The sequence below is a fragment of the Anomaloglossus baeobatrachus genome, chromosome 6 (genome assembly GCF_048569485.1).
Source record: "Anomaloglossus baeobatrachus isolate aAnoBae1 chromosome 6, aAnoBae1.hap1, whole genome shotgun sequence".
Lineage (NCBI taxonomy): Eukaryota > Metazoa > Chordata > Amphibia > Anura > Aromobatidae > Anomaloglossus > Anomaloglossus baeobatrachus.
Genome location: NC_134358.1, coordinates 523,283,994 through 523,304,029, shown reverse-complemented (window position 1 = coordinate 523,304,029; position 20,036 = coordinate 523,283,994). Strand labels below are relative to the sequence as shown.

Here is a 20,036-nt window from a genome sequence, read left to right as displayed (position 1 = left end):
GTGCAAAAGATAAATAAAGCAAAGTAAGATCTGCGGAGAGTTATATATTGGAATTTGCCCCTTGATGAAAAACGTTTGCTAAAAACATAGCCTTGTAATTAAAGCTATGTCCTCTACAACCTTTGTAGCATATCTTCATTTTTTCGTTTGTGTATTGCTATTCTGGCCAGTCAGAGAATGGGGGAGATTCATTGCGATTACACAGGACTGATCAGATCAGCTACAGGTCAGGAGCGGAGGAAGGGGAGGGAGGTGAGCATAACTACTGTATAAAAATCAATGGGCTGGAGGCAGTTGGCTGGGATGTTAGGAGTTAACTCCTCTACTGCAATGTAACAACTGCTCATAGTGTGCCAGCCTCTGGTTGTTGATCTCCTTGGAAATGAGCTGTACACAATGTAAGAAAAAAGCTCTCATAGTAAGGAATTAAAGCAGATAGAATAAGAATGTTTGCATTTGATTTGCTTATTTTCATACCAACTAACAAAAGCCATTTATTAACTTTGTAATAGTACTTTAAGCAGTGCTGTAGGTTATATTTTTTACCCATTAGTTTTTATTTATTTACCTATGGAAATTTAAATTGCAAACCTCTTATATCGAAATATTTATCATGGACAGCACACGGATTGTATAGTGATGTCACCCATGTGTGGTCTGTCATTTTTACAGACCCATAGACTCATATGGGCAATTTTGATCTACGACTCCAATCAAAACTAGACATGTCTCTGATTTTTTTTATGAGCAAATGGTCTGCAAATTAAACACAGGCACATGAAAGGCCCCATAGATTATACAGGGTACATGTTCTAGATGGGAATATCAAGGCTTGAACATGTACTTTATTCATGGATGTATGAAGGAGAGGGGGGGTTGGAAATGGTTAATATACAGATCTGCGGTGGATGGTAGGCAAGGGAGGGCATAGAAAAAGACTACAAGGAAAGTACATGAACTGAGTGCAGTATTACAGCTGTGCTGATACATAAAAGTAACTGAAAACAGCATCCTGGATATACATAGAAGTCACATCCAGCCTGTATTACTGGGAGGGACACTCCCACAAGAGAAACTGCTGAAAAAAACTGCATATTAAGGAAATGAAGATTTCATAAGTAAAAATAACCACTAACACTTGTAAGAAAATTGTTTTTCCAAGGTGTCCATTGTGTTGAAGGTTATAACAAAGTGCTAATCCGGATACGGATATATGTGCAGTAAGAGAACTTTATAGGAGGGACAAGGGGATCCACTTGATCCACCAGAGCAATCAAGCAAAGCAGCAAAAGGAATGAAAAGGTTGAGCCAAATCTATGGGAGTAACCACGAAAGCTGTGTGGCATGGCGCATTGTACTTTTCAGCTTTACCCAACACCTGGTCATCTAGTAGTTCGACAAAGACCTAGAGGGGTGTACAAGCCACAGTGTCTTGCAGCCACTGTGAAATTTGGTGGAGGATCGGTGATGATGTGGGAATGCTTCAGCAAGGCTGGATTGGGCAGATTAAACTTTTTGTGTAGGACGTATGAATCAAGCCGCATACAAGGTTATCCTGGAAAAACAGTTGCTTCCTTCTGCTCAGGCAATGTTCCCCAACTGTGAGGGCTGGTTTTTCCAGCAGGACAATGCACCATGCCACACAGCTAGGTCAATCAATGTGTGGATGAAGGACCACCACATCAAAACCCTGTCATGGCCAGCCCAATCTCCAGACCTGAACCCCATTGAAAACCTCTGCAATGTAATAAAGAGAAAGATGGATAGTCACAGGCCATCAAACAAAGAACTGCTTACATTTTTGCACCAGGAGTAGCATAAGGTCACCCAAAAGCAGTGTGACAGACTGGTGGAAAGCATGCCAAGACGCATGAAAGCGGTGATTAAAAATCATGGTTATTCCACAAAATATTTTTTTCTGAACTCTTCCTGAGGTAAAACATTATTAGTATTGTTTCTAAATGATTCTGAACTTGTTTTCTTTGCATTATTTGAGGTGTGAAAGCAATGCATTGTTTTGTTATTTTGACCATTTCTCATTTTCAGAAAGTAAATACAAAAAAATTATTGCTTAGAAATTCGGAGACGTTGTCAGTAGTTTATAGAATAAAAGAACAATTTACATTTTACTCAAAAATATAAAGAGAAAAATAAAAAAAACTGACAATTTTGCAGTGGTCCTTTAATTTTTGCCAGAGCAGTGTATTTATACACACTGGTCCAAGAGTAGGTGGATAGTATGTGTAATAGGGTTATCAAACATGGTGTAAAGTGAAACTGACTCAGTTGCCCTTAGCAACCAATCAGATTCAGATTCCACTTTTTACTCTTCAGACTCTTTGGAAAATGAAAGGTGGAATTTGATTGGTTGCTAAGGGCAACTGAGTCAGTTTCACTTTACACCATGTTTGATAACCCTATTACACATACTATCCACCTACTCTTGGACCAGTGTGTGTGTGTGTATAATAATATATATACACATATGTATGTATGTATATATATATACCATATATTCGTGTGTGTATGTGTATATATATATATATATATATGTGTGTGTGTGTGTGTATGTGTATATATATATATATGTGTGTGTGTGTGTGTATGTGTATATATATATATGTGTGTGTGTGTGTGTGTGTGTGTGTGTGTGTATGTGTATATATATATATGTGTGTGTGTGTGTGTGTATGTGTATATATATATATATGTGTGTGTGTGTGTGTATGTGTATATATATATATATGTGTGTGTGTATGTGTATGTATGTGTGTGTGTGTGTATGCGTGTATATATATATATATGTGTGTGTGTGTGTGTATGTGTATATATATATATGTGTGTGTGTGTGTGTGTGTGTGTGTGTGTGTGTGTATGTGTATATATATATATATATGTGTGTGTGTGTGTGTGTATGTGTATGTGTATATATATATATATGTGTGTGTGTGTGTGTATGTGTATATATATATATATGTGTGTGTGTATGTGTATGTATGTGTGTGTGTGTGTATGCGTATATATATATATATATATATATATATATATATATATATATATATATATATATATATATATATATATATATATATATATATATATATATATATATATATATCTCAGGTGTATGTTTGCAGAATACAAGTTGATAAAATGTCTCGTCTCTCATCATAACGAGTGTGACGTAACACAGAGATAAACCGGCTTTTCGTCTATTGTGCATTTACAACACGTTACTGCCACTTACGCAAGAAAGCGCCGGGACTTCATAGGATGAAGCTGAGCTGCGTGACCCGTGATCAGGCGTGGCGGATGGAGGATTTGGTCGTAAACACGATGTAGAATAGACGCGTAGTCATTGGGAAGCTATTCTATAGTAACATGTACGGTCACGTAACATCTTCCCCAAAAGCTAATTAATGACATGACTAATAGAAACTGTTATGAAGCCCTGAATAATGTCAGAAACTAGACGGGAAAAAAAAAAAATATTAGGTTATCAAACTCTGCATAGAACATAGCAGAGTTCCTTTGTGGTGATAAGGAAGAGATCTTTTGGAATTGACCACGAAACCACAGCCAGAATAGATAAAAACAAGTCAAATTGTTCTAAAAGTAGCACCACCCACGTCCACAGGTTCTGTGTGGTATTGCAGCTCAGTCCCATTTACACCTATGGACAGATATGGCAATATTTTTGGATGAAAATAACTCCTTTTTTTATAATTCTGGACAACCCCTTTAAGGCTGAGTTCCCATGTCCAGTAATCATCTGTTAGAACAGAGCCAGCAGTAATCATTTCGCAAAAAACTTGCACAGACAACTTTTTTTGTCTGTTTTTAAAAAAAAACTGGTTTCAGCTTTATCCGCTTTTTTAACATTGAGTCTATGGAAAACGGATCCGTTAACTAGCCAACCGTTTTCTTTTTCACTTGTAAAGGATCTGTTTTTTGCTTACTGGATCCATTTCAAATGGAAGAAAACGGACCCCCATTGTAAAAAAAAAACAAAAAAAAAAAAAAACATTATATTATATACACAGTAACATTATATATATATATATATATATATATATATATATATATATATATATATATATATATATATATATATATATATATATATATATATATATATATATATATATATATATATAATCAGTGCTGGCCAAAAGTATTGGCACCCCTGCAATTCTGTCAGATAATACTCAGTTTCTTCTTGAAAATGATTGCAATCACAATCATAAATTCTTCGGTATTATTATCTTCATTTAATTTGTCTCTAATGAAAAAAATTCGTCAAAGCCACATTGTATATACCGGTAATTCCACACCAAACATAAAAAAGGGGGTGGACAAAAGTATTGGCACTGTTTGAAAAATCATGTGATGCTTCTCTAATTTGTGTAATTAACAGCGCCTGTAACTTACCTGTGGCACCTAACAGGTGTTGGCAATAACTAAATCACACTTGCAGCCAATTGACATGGATTAAAGTTGACTCAATTTCTGCCCTGTGTCCTTGTGTGTACCACATTGAGCATGGAGAAAAGAAAGACCAAAGAACTGTCTGAAGACTTGAGAATCCAAATTGTGAGGAAGCATGAGCAATCTCAAGGCTACAAGTCCATCTCCAAAGACCTGAAAGTTCCTGTGTCTACGGTGCGCAGTGTCATCAAGAAGTGTAAAGCCCATGGCACTGTAGCTAACTTCCCTAGATGTGGAAGGAAAAGAAAAATTGACGAGAGATTTCAACGCAAGATTGTGCGGATGGTGGATAAAGAACCTCGACTAACCTCCAAACAAGTTCAAGCTGCCCTGCAGTCCGAGGGTACAACAGTGTCAACCCGTACTATCCGTCGGCGTCTGAATGAAAAGGGACTGTATGGTAGGATACCCAGGAAGACCCCACTTCTTACCCCGAGACATAAAAAAGCCAGGCTGGAGTTTGCCAAAACTTACCTGAGAAAGCCTAAAACGTTTTGGAAGAATGTTCTCTGGTCAGATGAGACAAAAGTAGAGCTTTTTCGGAAAAGCCATCAACATAGAGTATACAGGGAAAAAAAAAAAAAAAGAGGCATTCAAAGAAAAGAACACGGTCCCTACAGTCAAACATGGCGGAGGTTCTCATGTTTTGGGGTTGCTTTGCTGCCTCTGGCACTGGACTGCTTGACCATGTGCATGGCATTATGAAGTCTGAAGACTACCAACAAATTTTGCAGCAGGGCCCAGTGTGAGAAAGCTGGGTCTCCCTCAGAGGTCATGGGTCTTCCAGCAGGACAATGAACCAAAACACACTTCAAAAAGCACTAGAAAATGGTTTGAGAGAAAGCACTGGAGACTACTAAAGTGGCCAGCAATGAGTCCAGACCTGAATCCCATAGGACACCTGTGGAGAGATCTCAAAATGGCAGTTTGGAGAAGGCACCCTTCAAATCTCAGGGACCTGGAGCAGTTTGCCAAAGAATGGTCTAAAATTCCAGGAGAGCATTGTAAGGAACTCATTGATGGTTACCAGAAGCGGTTGTTCGCAGCTATTTTGGCTAACGGTTGTGCAACCAAGTATTAGGCCCATTTTTGGAGTTGTGTGAAATGATCAATGATTTGATTTTTGTTTCATTCTCTTTTGTGTTTGTTCATTGCAAGCAAAATAAATGAAGAGAATACCAAAGAATTTGTGATTGCAATCATTTTCAAGAAGAAACAGAGTATTATCTGACAGAATTGCAGGGGTGCCAATACTTTTGGCCAGCTGTGTGTGTGTGTGTGATATATATATATATATATATTTTCCACACTTTTTCTATGTAGGAAAGCGTAGACGTCTACGGTAACATAGATAAATGATGATGACTGTATTTGACGTAGCCTCAGTGCTCTAATTCCTCCATAGCCAGTACAGTCCTTGGTCCCTGACTCTGCACTTCCAATTCTAGGACAGGATTTTTTGTTTTTATGTCCACATGTGACCACCCACTGGCAGACACAGAACAGTATATGGGCCCTTTCTAGTCCAATAACTCATCAAAAAGTACAATGTCATCTGGTTTGGAGGTAGAAATGGGACCCCTTCCCTCTTGGGCTTCAAGTTGCACCAAAGATATGTCCACCCCTGTGACCACAGGTCTGTGAATACAGATTACTGCCATATAAAAGAGAGGAGGGGGCTGGATTACATATTGAAATGAGCAGTCAGCCGGCCCCCTTCGCATACTGCTCTGAAGAAAGCACCATCCTATATCTGACACAAACCAGAAGATGACTTGCCTTTACCTGGGACTGACGCTTCTAGATGAAGATATTGACACTTTTCCGACTTAAATCATCTTAAAGGGAAACTATCACCAGAGTTGGCGACTATAAGCTGCCACCAGGGAGCTCTTATATACAGCATTCTAGAATACTATATATAAGAGTCCAGGCTGCTGAGTAGAACGTCAAAGAACACTTTGATGATACTCATCTAGGGTCCAGATGGGTGTCGCTGCTCTCCGGTCCGGCTCTGCCGCTCTTCAGGGATTGCTGTCTTCCTTCTTCTGAGGCTCGTGTGCATGACGTGTCCTACGTCATACACACAGGCCGGCATTGAGGTCCTGAACAGGTCCACTTTGATTTGCTCAAGGAAGATCGAAGTATTGTAGTGCGCATGTGCGGGCGGTTTTTAACCTTTCCTCTTGCTAGCGCAGGCGCACTTTGATGTACCCTGCTGAGTGCAGATGAAAGAACTGTAATGCGCAAGCGAGAAGAAAGGTTAAAGAATGCCCACGCATGCGCACTACAATACTTTGATCTGCCCTGAGCAGATCAAAGTGCGCCTGTGCAAGACCTCAATGCTGGCCTGTGTGTACGTAGGACGCGTCATGCACACGGACCTCAGAAGAAGTAGAACAACAATCCCTGAAGAGAGGCGGCGCCAGACCGGAGAGCAGCGACACCCATCGGACCGGACTGACCCTTGGGTGTTTTTTTACGTTATACAGTGCGGCCTGGGCTCTTATATACAGTATGTTAGAATGCTGTATAGAAGAGCCTATTGGTGGTGGCCGCAGCTTATAGTCGCCAAATCTGGTAACAGGTTCCCTTTATTAAAATACAACTTTTACATAGATACAATTTATCTTAGGCTGCTTTCACACTTCGTTTTTTTTTAACATGCGTCATGAACGTTTTTTTGCTGTAAAAGCGGATCCTGCTTTTACAGCAAAAAAATCCTGTCACTTAAGTTTATGGGCGGGCATTGGAGTCATGTGATCGGGAGTCAGTGAAACTGAACGTGATAGACTGGGAGCCGGCTTCTGACAGCTGCAGAGGCTTGTAACCAAGGTAAACATTGGGTAACTTACTTGGATACCCGATATTTACCTTGGTTACGAGCATCCGCAGCTGCTAGGAGCAGGGCTGCCTGCTCCCTGCACACGTAACCAACGTAAACATCGGGTAACTAAGAGAAGCGCTTTGCTTGGTTACCCGATATTTATCTTGGTTACGAGTGTCTGCAGCTCTCAGGCAGGGGAAGAGAGAGGAGAGGGAGGGGGAGAGAGGGACTGATCACTCGAGGCTGGTTTCTGGGCATGCTCAGTAGAGCAAGCAGGATCCCATCTATCAGCATGCCAGCGTTCACATACGTTTGCAATCAGTATAGTCAGGATCCAGCAATTTGCAGTATTTGGACGCAGCCCAAAAACGCTACAATTAGCGTTTTTGAAAAATGTTAAAAAACTACAAGTCGCTGGATCCTCACTATAATGCACGCAAACGCATGTTGACGCAAGTCCATTGCAAATGCATTGAAATGAAAACGCATTTGCACTGGATCAGTTTTTGCGTTAAAAAAATATTCAGGACGCATGTTAAAAAAAACGTAGTGTGAAAGCAGCCTTAGCTGGAAAGTCCCTTTAAATGCTCAGACATCTCTCTGTATGGAGCATGCATGCTGTAATCTGGCATCTGGATGTGAAGGAAAGTTACATTGTTGGGTATTTTTATGTGGAAATTTCAACGCCCTGCGACCTTGAACAAAAGGACAAGTAGAAATGTGCATGTGTCTTTTTACCTTGTTTAATATAATCCCACATTCCTGCTGGAAGCATTGATGCAAGTGTTTCGTGGCGTCAGACACTTGATTTGCAAAGCTGAGCAGCTCCTTAGTAGTTCCGTATTTCACCGATGATAAGAGGGAAGTTTCTTGTCCGCTCAGAAACAGAGAGTCCGTCCTCTCCTCAGTGTCGTACGCCTCTTGCCCATGGGTGACCGCGTTCTTCTCCCCTGCACACACTTCCCCATCACGATACAGGTTTTCCATTATAGTCACCAAATCCGTGACATTTAAATAAGTGAGGAGCAGCTCCGCGTCCTCCTTCTGGTCACTGGTGGTGCTCATGAAATCCATGATGGCCTTGCTTTCTAAAGCAACACCTAAAAAATAAAAAGGAGGGTCCGTGTTACACCATATAGGAAAGTCATCTTCAGAAACAATGACCGTTTTCTTTAATCCGGGTCACAATCATAAAACAAAAAAGCTAAAATATAACCACAGAGACCTCTAAAGGAATTGACGTAAAGAAACACTTTTGCTGTCCATCTACAATTAGTGACAGGTTCTATGTGACGCATATTAAGGTCCAGGAGTAATCCCAGAGCTATAAGACAACTTTCATATCATAACCTCATAAAGGCAAAAAATATTTGCTAGGATTGGATAGATTTCTTTATTTTAGTTAAGGCGAGACTTGTCACTGTAATTATACAAATGTATCCCATATTAGGGGGTCATCCATTACCCAATCAACCAATTTTTAAATTAAGTAGTCACCTTTTGTAAAATAAAAATAACCGTCGCCTCTATTTGAGTGATGTCGGCATCAAGTCTCCTGGGGATTGTGTGACATTGCTAAGGTTACATGAGTTCTCCAGCAAGTTAGTGGTCACTATTGGGCTGCTGCGCTCTCAATTCTTCTGCTTCTTGAACATTTGTCCAGCTGCTGATTGACTGCAGGACTCGCATGCCATAATGTCACGCAAACCCTGGGAGACAGCTCCAACATCACTGAAAAAACACCGATGCATAGCATGAGGATCTGTTATTTTTAGCTTACAAGGGGGCTAGTTCATGTAATTATGTGGATAACCCCTATAAGCATGGCCTTTTTAGGCGTGTTCCCCTAGAGCACAAATCCTCAACCTGTGGCTCGGGATCCACATGTTACTTGAGTGCCCATAATACGGGGCTCTTGGCCGTGTGACCCCTAGGTGCATTCACACTAGGTCTTGAATACAGCTATGAGGAGCAGGTCTCCAGATGGTAGCATTTGTGAGTAGCCCCACGCAGAAGAGCAGATTTGAATGGAGGTAGGAACCCATGGATATTGGTATACTGCCTTGGTGTGGTGATTTCTGTGGAAAATCTTTGACTGTAATTATACTGGTAATGGGGGGCTCTGGGTGTCACTACTATGAGGAGTTGGAGCTAAATGTGGCTCGCAACCCTCTCTCAGAGCTGAATGTGGCTTGTGACCCTGTCACCGAGCTGAATGTGGCTTGTGACCCTGTCACAGAGCTGAATGTGGCTTGTGACCCTGTCACAGAGCTGAATGTGGCTTGTGACCCTGTCACCGAGCTGAATGTGACTCGTGACCCTGTCACAGAGCTGGATGTGGTTGTGGCTTGTGACCCCTTCACAGAGCTGGTTGTGGCTTGTGACCCCCTCACAGAGCTGGATGTGGCTTGTGACCCCCTCACAGAGCTGGTTGTGGCTTGTGACCCCCTCACAGAGCTGGTTGTGGCTTGTGACCCCCTCACAGAGCTGGATGTGGCTTGTGACCCCCTCACAGAGCTGGATGTGGCTTGTGACCCCCTCACAGAGCTGGTTGTGGTTGTGACTCCCTCACAGAGCTGGATGTGGCTTGTGACCCCCTCACAGAGCTGGATGTGGCTTGTGACCCCCTCACAGAGCTGGATGTGGCTTGTGACCCCCTCACAGAGCTGGATGTGGCTATCAAGGTCAAAAAGGTCGGGGACCACTGCCTAAAGGCCCCGTCACACACAGAGATAAATCTTTGGCAGATCTGTGGTTGCAGTGAAATCATGGACATATTGTTCCATTTGTACACAGCCACAAACCTGGCACTGATTGTCCACAATTTCACTGCAACCACAGATCTGCCGCAGATTTATCTCTGTGTGACAGGGCCTTTAGAGCTACACCCATTTGTGGCTTCTGAAACATCACATAAAAATTCCCTTCAAGACTAGATTTACAAACAGGGATGAGGGGCCAGATCACTGGGATAGACCGGCATAAGGACAAAAAACCACCACCAGGTGCGGGAGAACAAACAGAAATTTGCACCAGGTAAGACATACAAAATTTACGGTAAGTGACAGGCCCTTTTAAAGATTTTTTTTTACAATTTATAAAAATAAATACTATACTCGCCCGCTTAGTCTATAAATGCTGCTCACCACCAGCACAGCAGTCACGCTGTACATCATTCACATGACCACTGCAGCCAATCAATAGCCTCAGTGGTCACATGTTGCATGTTTCGGCATCACTGCTGAGGTCAGTGATTGGCTGCAGCAGTCACTTGAATGTTGTACTGCACATGGTCACTGCAGGAAGTGAGAAGAGAACAAAGGAAATACCAAAAACATCAGCACTGGAATAGCAGGGGGTTGAAAAAGGCAAGTAGTGTTTGTTTTTTGCCTTTTTACATAATGCAATTGCTGCATTTTTGTACATCACAAAAAACCCTCCTAAAGGGCTCTGTGTAACACTTGTTACCTTTGCTGAGACTCCCATAACAAGAACATGGGTCCAGTGTCCCCACTTTCAATGAAGTACTGGTGGTGGTCCAATGCCCCCCACTTGGATGGACGGTAGTCACACATGTGCACTATAGTTACATTTGACGTCAATTGAACTGATAAGTGAGCGCTATACGGTACTTCGCGATCTCCGCCGGTCCCGAAGCCACAGAATGGATGGGTTGTGCGCATACTAGACCACCCCTCCATTCAAATGGTAAATGTTGTTCTTGTTCCAAACTCTTTACCTTTACATTACCTCATTACGTAACAATTCACATATCTTTTGGTGGCTGTCACAGATGGAATGAGCCTCCGGGCACTGCACGCAGCGGACTAGTGTCATACGGTGCGGGCACTGCCCAAACACATTACATGAGATCAGCTTCCAATTTTGGAACGTGTCATACCCGATGGGAAACAATAACCATTGTGAGATTGACAATGCGACACATCTGCTCCTTCTATTTACTCGGTTTCCTCTTAAATTTGCATTAGAAGTAAAATACAATAAAACCATTGTGTAATATATGAAGGAAAAAGGAAACTAGTAATGCAATGTGGGTTAATTTGATTAAGTGAACTGTAAACTGCAACCTTCAGGATGGCTTAATAGGTAAAGCCTGGGAATTATAGTGCTTTATTTTTATTTCACCGCTGGAGTGGTGCTTTAAATGTAAGTCCCCTGCCCCCGATTTAATACTAACCTGCCGCTGTCTTCATCCGTTTCCAGCGTTGTTACAGTTGGTCTCCTATGATTTGTGACCTGCCGGAAGATCCAGTGTTTCATAGAGCGTGCAGGAGGTCACAACTCAGTAAAAGTCTATGAGATCCTCGTTCTTGCTCTTCATGGAGCGTGCAGGTTAGTCACAACTCAATATAAGTCTATGAGAGCCTCGTTCTTGCTCTTCATGGAGCGTGCAGGTTGGTCACAAGTCTATGAGAGCCTCGTTCTTGCTCTTCATGGAGCGTGCAGGTTGGTAACAAGTCTATGAGAGCCTCGTTCTTGCTCTTCATGGAACGTGCAGGTTGGTCACAACTCAATACAAGTATGAGATCCTCGTTCTTGCTCTTCATGGAGCGTGAAGGTTAGTCACAACTCAATATAAGTCTATGAGAGCCTCGTTCTTGCTCTTAATGGAGCGTGCAGGTTGGTCACAAGTCTATGAGAGCCTCGTTCTTGCTCTTCATGGAGCATGCAGGTTGGTCACAACTCCATACAGGTCTATGAGAGCCTCATTCTTGCTCTTCATGGAGCGTGCAGGTTGGTCACAACTCAATACAAGTCTTGGAGAGCCTCGTTCTGCCTCTCATACACTTGAATTGACAGCCTATGACATACTGTGTGACTTTTGGCCAACCAGAAGCTACCGGCACAAATAGCACCGAGGGATCAGAGCGGCGTCTGTAAAAGGTGAAGCTGCCAGAGGGCGAGTACAAGACCAGGTGCTTAGATTTAAAGAGCTACTCTAGCGCTGAAAAAAAAAAAAAATCCTCTGGACTGCTGCTTTAATAAGACACTGATCCCAGTGCATTATATTTTATAGTGCAACTTTATGTAACTGTAAATCTGAATTCCTCCAAACCGAGTCACTACTGACGTCTAAGAATAGCAGCACGACCTAAGACCTGATCCCTGGAGGAGACAAGACAATTTCTGGGCAAACATTAAAATCTGACTTAAGAAGAAAAACATTCATTTTCCCAATCCAAATAAGGCAACAATAAAAAAAAAACCTAGGACTAAATTACAGGAAAACTGAAGCACAGTTCCCAATCCATGCACAGCGAACAGATGATTCTCAGCAGTGTCTGAGGGGACGGAAAAGTGGAAAAGTCCCCGAATTGTCCTGAGACATTTACTGTCTCCAATCAGAGGTTGTCACCTGAGCCTTTAACCAGTACCAGGAGTCTGCAGAAGTTACATAATACCAAGTTACCAAAACTACAATACCGATCACATGTCCGCATATGAAGAGTTAATATATAGGAGAATAGTGTTGTAGTGTATCCGATGGACTGATATCTTGTGGCCCTTTAATACCTTGTACCCTCATTTGAGGATGATTGACAACGAAATATAGGTCATGAAGTGGTCTGTGGCGGAGTCTACTGAGGTCTACCAGTAATCGCCGTCATCAGTTCCTTCCTTCCATCCTTTCTTAGTAAACACGTTCGTTTCTACTGACTGCATAATATAAACCGGTTTGACGTGAGAAAGGTCTGGGGTCTACACTTACACATTGTGAGAAGAGTTAGGTTACAATTACGGGTACAATTCTGGTAATTGTGCTGGAAAGCCAAGAAGGATCCATGGATCTTGGATTGGTTATCAGATTTGGAAGGGCAGCATGTCTACTGATAACTCGCTAATTGTCCATATTGATTTGTGCCAACTGTAGCCTGTAGGATCGCCACGCTAAAGGGTGCTTTACACGCTGCGACATCGCTAATGATATATCGTCGGGGTCACGTCGTTAGTGACGCACATCCGGCGTTGTTAGCGACATTGCAGCGTGTGACACCAAGGAGCGACTATCAACGATCGCAAAAGCGTAAAAAAAACGTTGATCGTTGACACGTCGCTCCTTTTCATAATTCGTTGGTGGTGCATGCCGCTGGTTGTTCGTTGCTGCTGCGGCATCACACATCGCTATGTGTGACACCGCAGGAACGACGAACATCTCCTTACCTGCGTCCACCAGCAATGAGGAAGGAAGGAGGTGGGCGGCATGTTCCGGCCGCTCATCTCCGCCCCTACTCTGCTATTGGGCGGCCGCTTAGTGACGCCAAACGCACCTCCCCCTTGAAGGAGGGATTGTTCTGCAGCAACAGCGATGTCGCTGAACAGGTATGTGCGTGTGATGCTGCTGTAGCGATATTGTTCACTACGGCAGCAATCACCACATATCGCACGAAAGACGGGGGCGGGTGCTATTGCTCGCAACATCGCTAGCGATGTCGCAGCGTGTAAAGCACCCTTATGGCCCGTTTCACACATCCGGCATTTTGCCAGATGCCGGATCCGGCACGCATGCAGTACAGTAGATTCATTTACAGTGGAATCGCAACACCATGCGGACATATGCGTTTGTGCATGAAGCACACAACCGCATGGTGTCGCGCTTCCACTGTAAATGAATCTACTGTACTGCATGCGTGCCGGATCCGGCGAAATGCCAGATGTGTGAAACGGGCCTAAGAGAAACTTGAGAAGGCTCTCAGATATTTTGCACTTGAGAAAATCACTTATGGTAAAAACTGACAGCACATGGATCAAAAATTCTTTCCAGAAGAAAAATCACTGATGTGTGAATTCGGACTAATAGCACACTTCTGCACAGTCTTTTTGGGTTTGACTGAATCGATGTGTGTAAAACTGGCCAAAAACTGTGCAGCACAGGTTCATCCCAAGTTCTGGTCACGAGTGTGACACCGAGCCCGGGTTCTTACGGCAGGGGCACACATTACTCATCAGAAGGTCGACATGGAAAGTCCCATTCTGAAGGGAAAAAAAAACAAGCCTGGTTATTTCCCTCTCTTGGCATTTGGTCACTACAAGTTTTTACATTTCTGCAAAACCTTTTTTTGTGTAGTTGAATATTTCAGAGAACAGAAATCGGTGGCAAAGTTAAGGCTTGCACCCTATCCAACGTCCTTCTCTGCACCTTAGCGCCACGATTTGAGATCAAGAACAATTCCTGTGACTCGATGTATCTGGAATGTGTTTGTTCTGTAGTGACCGGTGAGCAGACAACAGACGGATGTACGTGACACATGAATCATCCATACCTCATACAGACAATTCCAGCCAGGAATCCTAAAAATGCTACAGTCCATGTATAGTCCCGTGAATGGGGGATGCAGCCAAAAAAAGGATTAGACGTCAAGGCGTAAAGTATTACAGAAATGTGATCCAGGTTACAAACCACATCATAATATTACGATGTAGATGAAGACGGCCAAACAGTGCCCAGAATAGAACAAAACCCTGTGTAGAGGCGCCAGGAGAGTTTATGGCCGTTCCTAGGAAACCGAGGTCTCACCGGAGATTATCCATTAACCTCCCCGATGATCTGGCTGCTCACTATAGCTGCAATAAGCAAGAGTGTTGCAGTTTATTCCTCAATGATTGAAAACGTTCAGGAGGTATATGGCAAATGGTGACTGGTCGGAGGCCGTAGCATCCATCCATTATAGGGACCCATTGCATTGGTTTAGGTTCCGGTGGTGGCCTTCGGTATAGGGACGCACAGTCAGCTGCATTTTCTCAAATATGTTAAAAGTATGAAGACGGAGGATGAAAAGGGACCAGAGGCGGACACAGACAGAAGACACTCCTGTGCAAGAACAATATAGGGGCCCTTAGCAGTCCAAGAACTCCTCATAATGCACAATTCCACCTACTATGGCGGTATAAGTAGCCCCAATGCATGGGCTGCACAGGGTGCATAAATAGTATCTCCGTCCTGCATGGCAGCATTAACATTTCCCCCGGAGCTATTCCTGGCACACACTTTCAGCTACGTGCGCAAACATCTATCATATTTTATGAACAGTTTTATATAGAATCGCAGATATGTCTACTACGACGGCTGCAGATGAGTCTACTACGTCGGCTGCAGATAAGTCTACTACGTCGGCTGCAGATAAGTCTACTACGTCGGCTGCAGATATGGCCACTACTTTAATATTGATGGCCTACCCTTAGGGGGGCTTTACACGTTGCGACATCGCTTCCGAAATATCGTCGGGGTCACGTCGTTAGTGATGCACATCTGGCGACATTGCAAAAACACACTACATACAAAACGCTGCAAACTCTGATCGTGGGCACGCAGCCTTATATTTTGCAGCTGCAATTTTTTTCATGAACCCATAGACTTGTATTATCAATTCTGATCTGCCTGTCAAATCAAAATGGGACGTCTTTGTGATTTTCCACAGACAGCAGGGTCCCCAAAAAATCACGGATGTGAGGATGTGAATGGCCCCACCACAGACTATCACAAGTACGAGTGCCATCCGTGAAAACCACGGATCCTTGTATGCAGAATTTGGAAGTCTGAATGAGGCCTAAGGCCCTGTGCGCACTGGGAAAATGATTTTCCTTAAGTAAAATCCGTAGAATTCTGCACCTGTGGCAAAAACGCACGAAAAATGCACCCAAAATCTGCATGCGTTTTTGTTGCACATTTGCCACGGTTTTGTCCCTGCAATTTTTAATAATTATCCAATGGCAAAAACGCAGGTACCTGCAGAAAAGTGACATGCTACTTCTTTTTGCTGCAGAAATTCTGCAGCAAAACCTGTAGGGAAAAACAGGGCCTAAGGGCGGAAAATCTTTGTGAATTTTAGAAGCAGAGCAGCTGCGGATTTCAGTTTAGATATAAGTAAAATGAGCCCAGAATACTGGTCATGTCCATGTGATCCTGTAAACGGCACAGACACCATCCTGTCACCAGGGTACACACAATACAAACTGAGGACACTCAGAATATATTTATACACCAACATATTCTACATTGCTCCAAGCTTGGACTTCTCCGGCCTCCAGTTACAGACTGGGAAATTCTGCAGCGGCGGATTTGCCACTTATTTCTCTCCTTGCAATGTGGAGGGCAAAAGCTGCAGCAGAAACTGACATATTGTGAATCTGAAATCTATACTTAAAGAGAACTAACCACCAGGATTTTTCAATATGAAGTAAAGGCAGTGCCATACTGGCACTACGATGCTGAATCCAGGCATACCTTTTGCTCAAAGATCGGATGCTGGGTTGATGAAATATCTTTAATCAAAGTTGTACAAATGCACTGCACTTTGATTGAAGGTTGCGGGCCTTTGGGGGTTGGATCTTCGCGCTTATTCCTCCTCCTCCAGCAACCTCTATGGCGTGCCCCCTTTTCTTTATTTGAATCTCGCACCGCCATTGCTGTTAGCGGCACATACGCATTGACACAGTGATTCTGTCTTCATTCAAATTATCTCCGGCGCCATTTTATTGAAGACACTGCACTAAACACTATGAGAGGCATTGGCGCGTGCTCACATTTTTTTTTCTACATCTGTGTCACATAATCTTTACCACAGTGTCTTCAATAAAACGATGCCGGATATCGCAGTTCGCGCATGCACGGACTCCGTACAGAATCACTAAGGGGTACTTTGCACACTACGACATCGCAGCTGCGATGTCGGTGGGGTCAAATTGAAAGTGACGCACATCCGGCATCGCAGACGATATCGTAGTGTGTAAAGCCTAGATGATACGATTAACGAGCGCAAAAGCGTCGTAATCGTATCATCGGTGCAGCGTCGGCGTAATCCATAATTATGCTGACGCGATGGTCCGATGTTGTTCCTCGCTTCTGCGGCAGCACACATCGCTGAGTATGAAGTCGCAGGAGCGAGGAACATCTCCTACCGGCGTCACCGCGGCTTCCGTAGAATATGCGGAAGGAGGTGGGCGGGATGTTTACATCCCACTCATCTCCGCCCCTCCGATTGGCCGCCTGCCGTGTGACGTCGCAGTGACGCCGCACGACCCGCCCCCTTAACAAGGAGGCGGGTCACCGGCCAGAGCGACGGTCGCAGGGCAGGTGAGTGCATGTGAAGCTAGCATAGCGATAATTTTCGCTACGCCAGCTATCACAATATATCGTACCTGCGACGGGGCGGGGACTATCGCGTGCGACATCGCAGCATCGGCTTGCGATGTCGCAACGTGCAAAGCCCGCCTAAGTCAATACGCACAACAACAATGGCGGCACGGCGCAAGATTCAAATAAAGAAAAATATGCAAGTCATAGATGAAGCAGGAGAACTTTACAGCGAGGACCCGACCCACTAAGGCCCGCACCTCTGCACATGTCAAAGTGCAATGCATTTCTGCAACTTTGATTCAATATATTTAATCAACCAAGCATCCGATCTGTTTATAACAGGTATGCCTGCATTCAGCATCCTAGTGCCAGTATGGCGCTGCCTTTAGTTCATATCCCAAAATTCTGGTGGTTGGTTCCATTTAAGTCACCTTACTTTGCAGAGTTCCTCTGTGTGGATGACATTTTATACCTTTTGCTTCTTTTCTGAGACCAAAATAAAGTTTTGACTAGCAAATTCTGACCAAAATTCTGCAGTGTGAACAGGCCTTAGTGCCTCCTGCCCCCCGAGATCCATAACAAAGCTTCCATATGGCGCAAAACCCTAAACTGTACCTCCGATCTCAGACAATGGATTTTTCTTATCCTGTGTAAATTGAAGCCAGTTTCACACATCCTTGTTTTGGGGTACGAGCATGGATCACAATGTCTGGAGTGGCCGCAGTCGCCTGACCTCATATGACTCCTGACTCCTATGAGGCTCAAAGTTCAGGTCAGAAGGTCGGAGTCGCTCCCTACATCGGGGTCCATACTCAGACCATGGATGTTTGGAACCGGTCTTAGACTAAGTTCACATGAGCACATGAAAAATCAACCAGAAAATAAACGCTATGTTTTGTCGTATAGTCGCCCATATGTCCGTTTTATACATGAATGATTAAAGTTCATACCGGGTTTCCTATGTTACTAAACAGATGGCGTATGGATGGCGTCCATATTGCATCCATTTTTGCACAAATATTGAAAAGGTATGAGTGACTCTCACCTAAATATTGGAGGAGGTGAAGCTTCTCACATCATTGCTCCATAAAAAACCTTTAGAACTAAAACATTGATTAACATCGGTACATTGTTCACCAAAAATTTGCGCAAACAGAGCCTTATATAGATAATGGCAAGGATCATATTCCGTATATATGGCTACCAGACAGGAACACTCGAAAAATCCACATGTAATGGAGCTATATGGTATTTGTACGCTGCCGTCCAAGCTATTTGGTGTCCGTACGCTGCCGTCCAAGCTATTTGGTGTCCGTACGCTGCCGTCCAAGCTATTTGGTGTCCGTACGCTGCCCTCCAAGCTATTTGGTGTCCGTACGCTGCCCTCCAAGCTATTTGGTGTCCGTACGCTGCCGTCCAAGCTATTTAGTGTCCGCACGCTGCCATCCAAGCTATTTGGTGTCCGCACGCTGCCATCCAAGCTATATGGTGTCCGTACACTGCCGTCCAAGCTATATGGTGTCCGTACACTGCCGTCCAAGCTATATGGTGTCCGTACGCTGCCGTCCAAGCTATATGGTGTCCGTACGCTGCCGTCCAAGCTATATGGTGTCCGTACGCTGCCGTCCAAGCTATATGGTGTCCGTACACTGCTGTCCAAGCTATATGGTGTCCGTACACTGCTGTCCAAGCTATATGGTGTCCGTACACTGCCGTCCAAGCTATATGGTGTCCGTACACTGCTGTCCAAGTCTCATGGTGTCCGTACACTGCTGTCCAAGCTATATGGTGTCCGTACACTGCTGTCCAAGCTATATGGTGTCCGTACACTGCTGTCCAAGCTATATGGTGTCCGTACACTTCCGTCCAAGCTATATGGTGTCCGTACACTGCTGTCCAAGCTATATGGTGTCCGTACACTGCTGTCCAAGCTATATGGTGTCCGTACACTGCCGTCCAAGCTATATGTTGTCCGTACACTGCTGTCCAAGTCTTATGGTGTCCGTACACTGCTGTCCAAGCTATATGGTGTCCGTACACTGCTGTCCAAGCTATATGGTGTCCGTACACTTCCGTCCAAGCTATATGGTGTCCGTACACTGCTGTCCAAGCTATATGGTGTCCGTACACTGCTGTCCAAGCTATATGGTGTCCGTACACTGCCGTACAATCCCCTAATAAGATCACCGGGCTGCCCCTTACCTTTACACTCCGGATGTGCCAGCATGGCGAGGACAATGCTAGTCACTTGCCGTCCATTCTGAGCCTAGCAGTCCCCATGTCCTCCTTGTGCAGGCTGCAGCTCAATGCTGGAAAGTCCAGGCAGGAAGTTTTTCTCAAGAAGTTGGGCAGTGCTTTCAGGAAATGATGAGAACGAAACAGGAGATTTAACCCTCCCAGCGCCTGAGAGGGCAGAGACACCAAGGAAGGTCTTCACCCTACAGAGGCAAACGAAAATGTGATCTCAGCCCTTAGGGCCACCCAGAGAAAAGCCCCATCTGCATAGACGCCAGGGGAGGGCTTATTATAGGATTTGCATATAAGGAACCCAGCGATGAAAGGATTAAGGAAACAGAATTCTTTCCATTGAGCGCATGATATCACGGAGACATTAGTAATGGAGCA

General features: G+C 43.9%; 1 protein-coding gene across 2 annotated transcripts in view; it reads right to left on the bottom strand.

The window, feature by feature from the left end:
- MAP3K8 (mitogen-activated protein kinase kinase kinase 8) overlaps positions 1–20,036 on the bottom strand; it is a 106,425-nt gene that overhangs the window by 30,933 nt on the left and 55,456 nt on the right. The window contains exons 1-2 of one of the 2 annotated variants that reach the window (XM_075315518.1): positions 19,614–19,856; positions 8,054–8,415 (exon numbers count right to left, since the gene is read on the bottom strand). In XM_075315518.1, the coding sequence (XP_075171633.1) occupies positions 8,054–8,415; positions 19,614–19,638 (387 nt within the window). In that variant the 5' untranslated portion in view covers positions 19,639–19,856. Of the gene's footprint in view, positions 1–8,053; positions 8,416–19,613; positions 19,857–20,036 lie in introns of those variants that run through there. The other variant, XM_075315519.1, reaches the window with a different exon arrangement.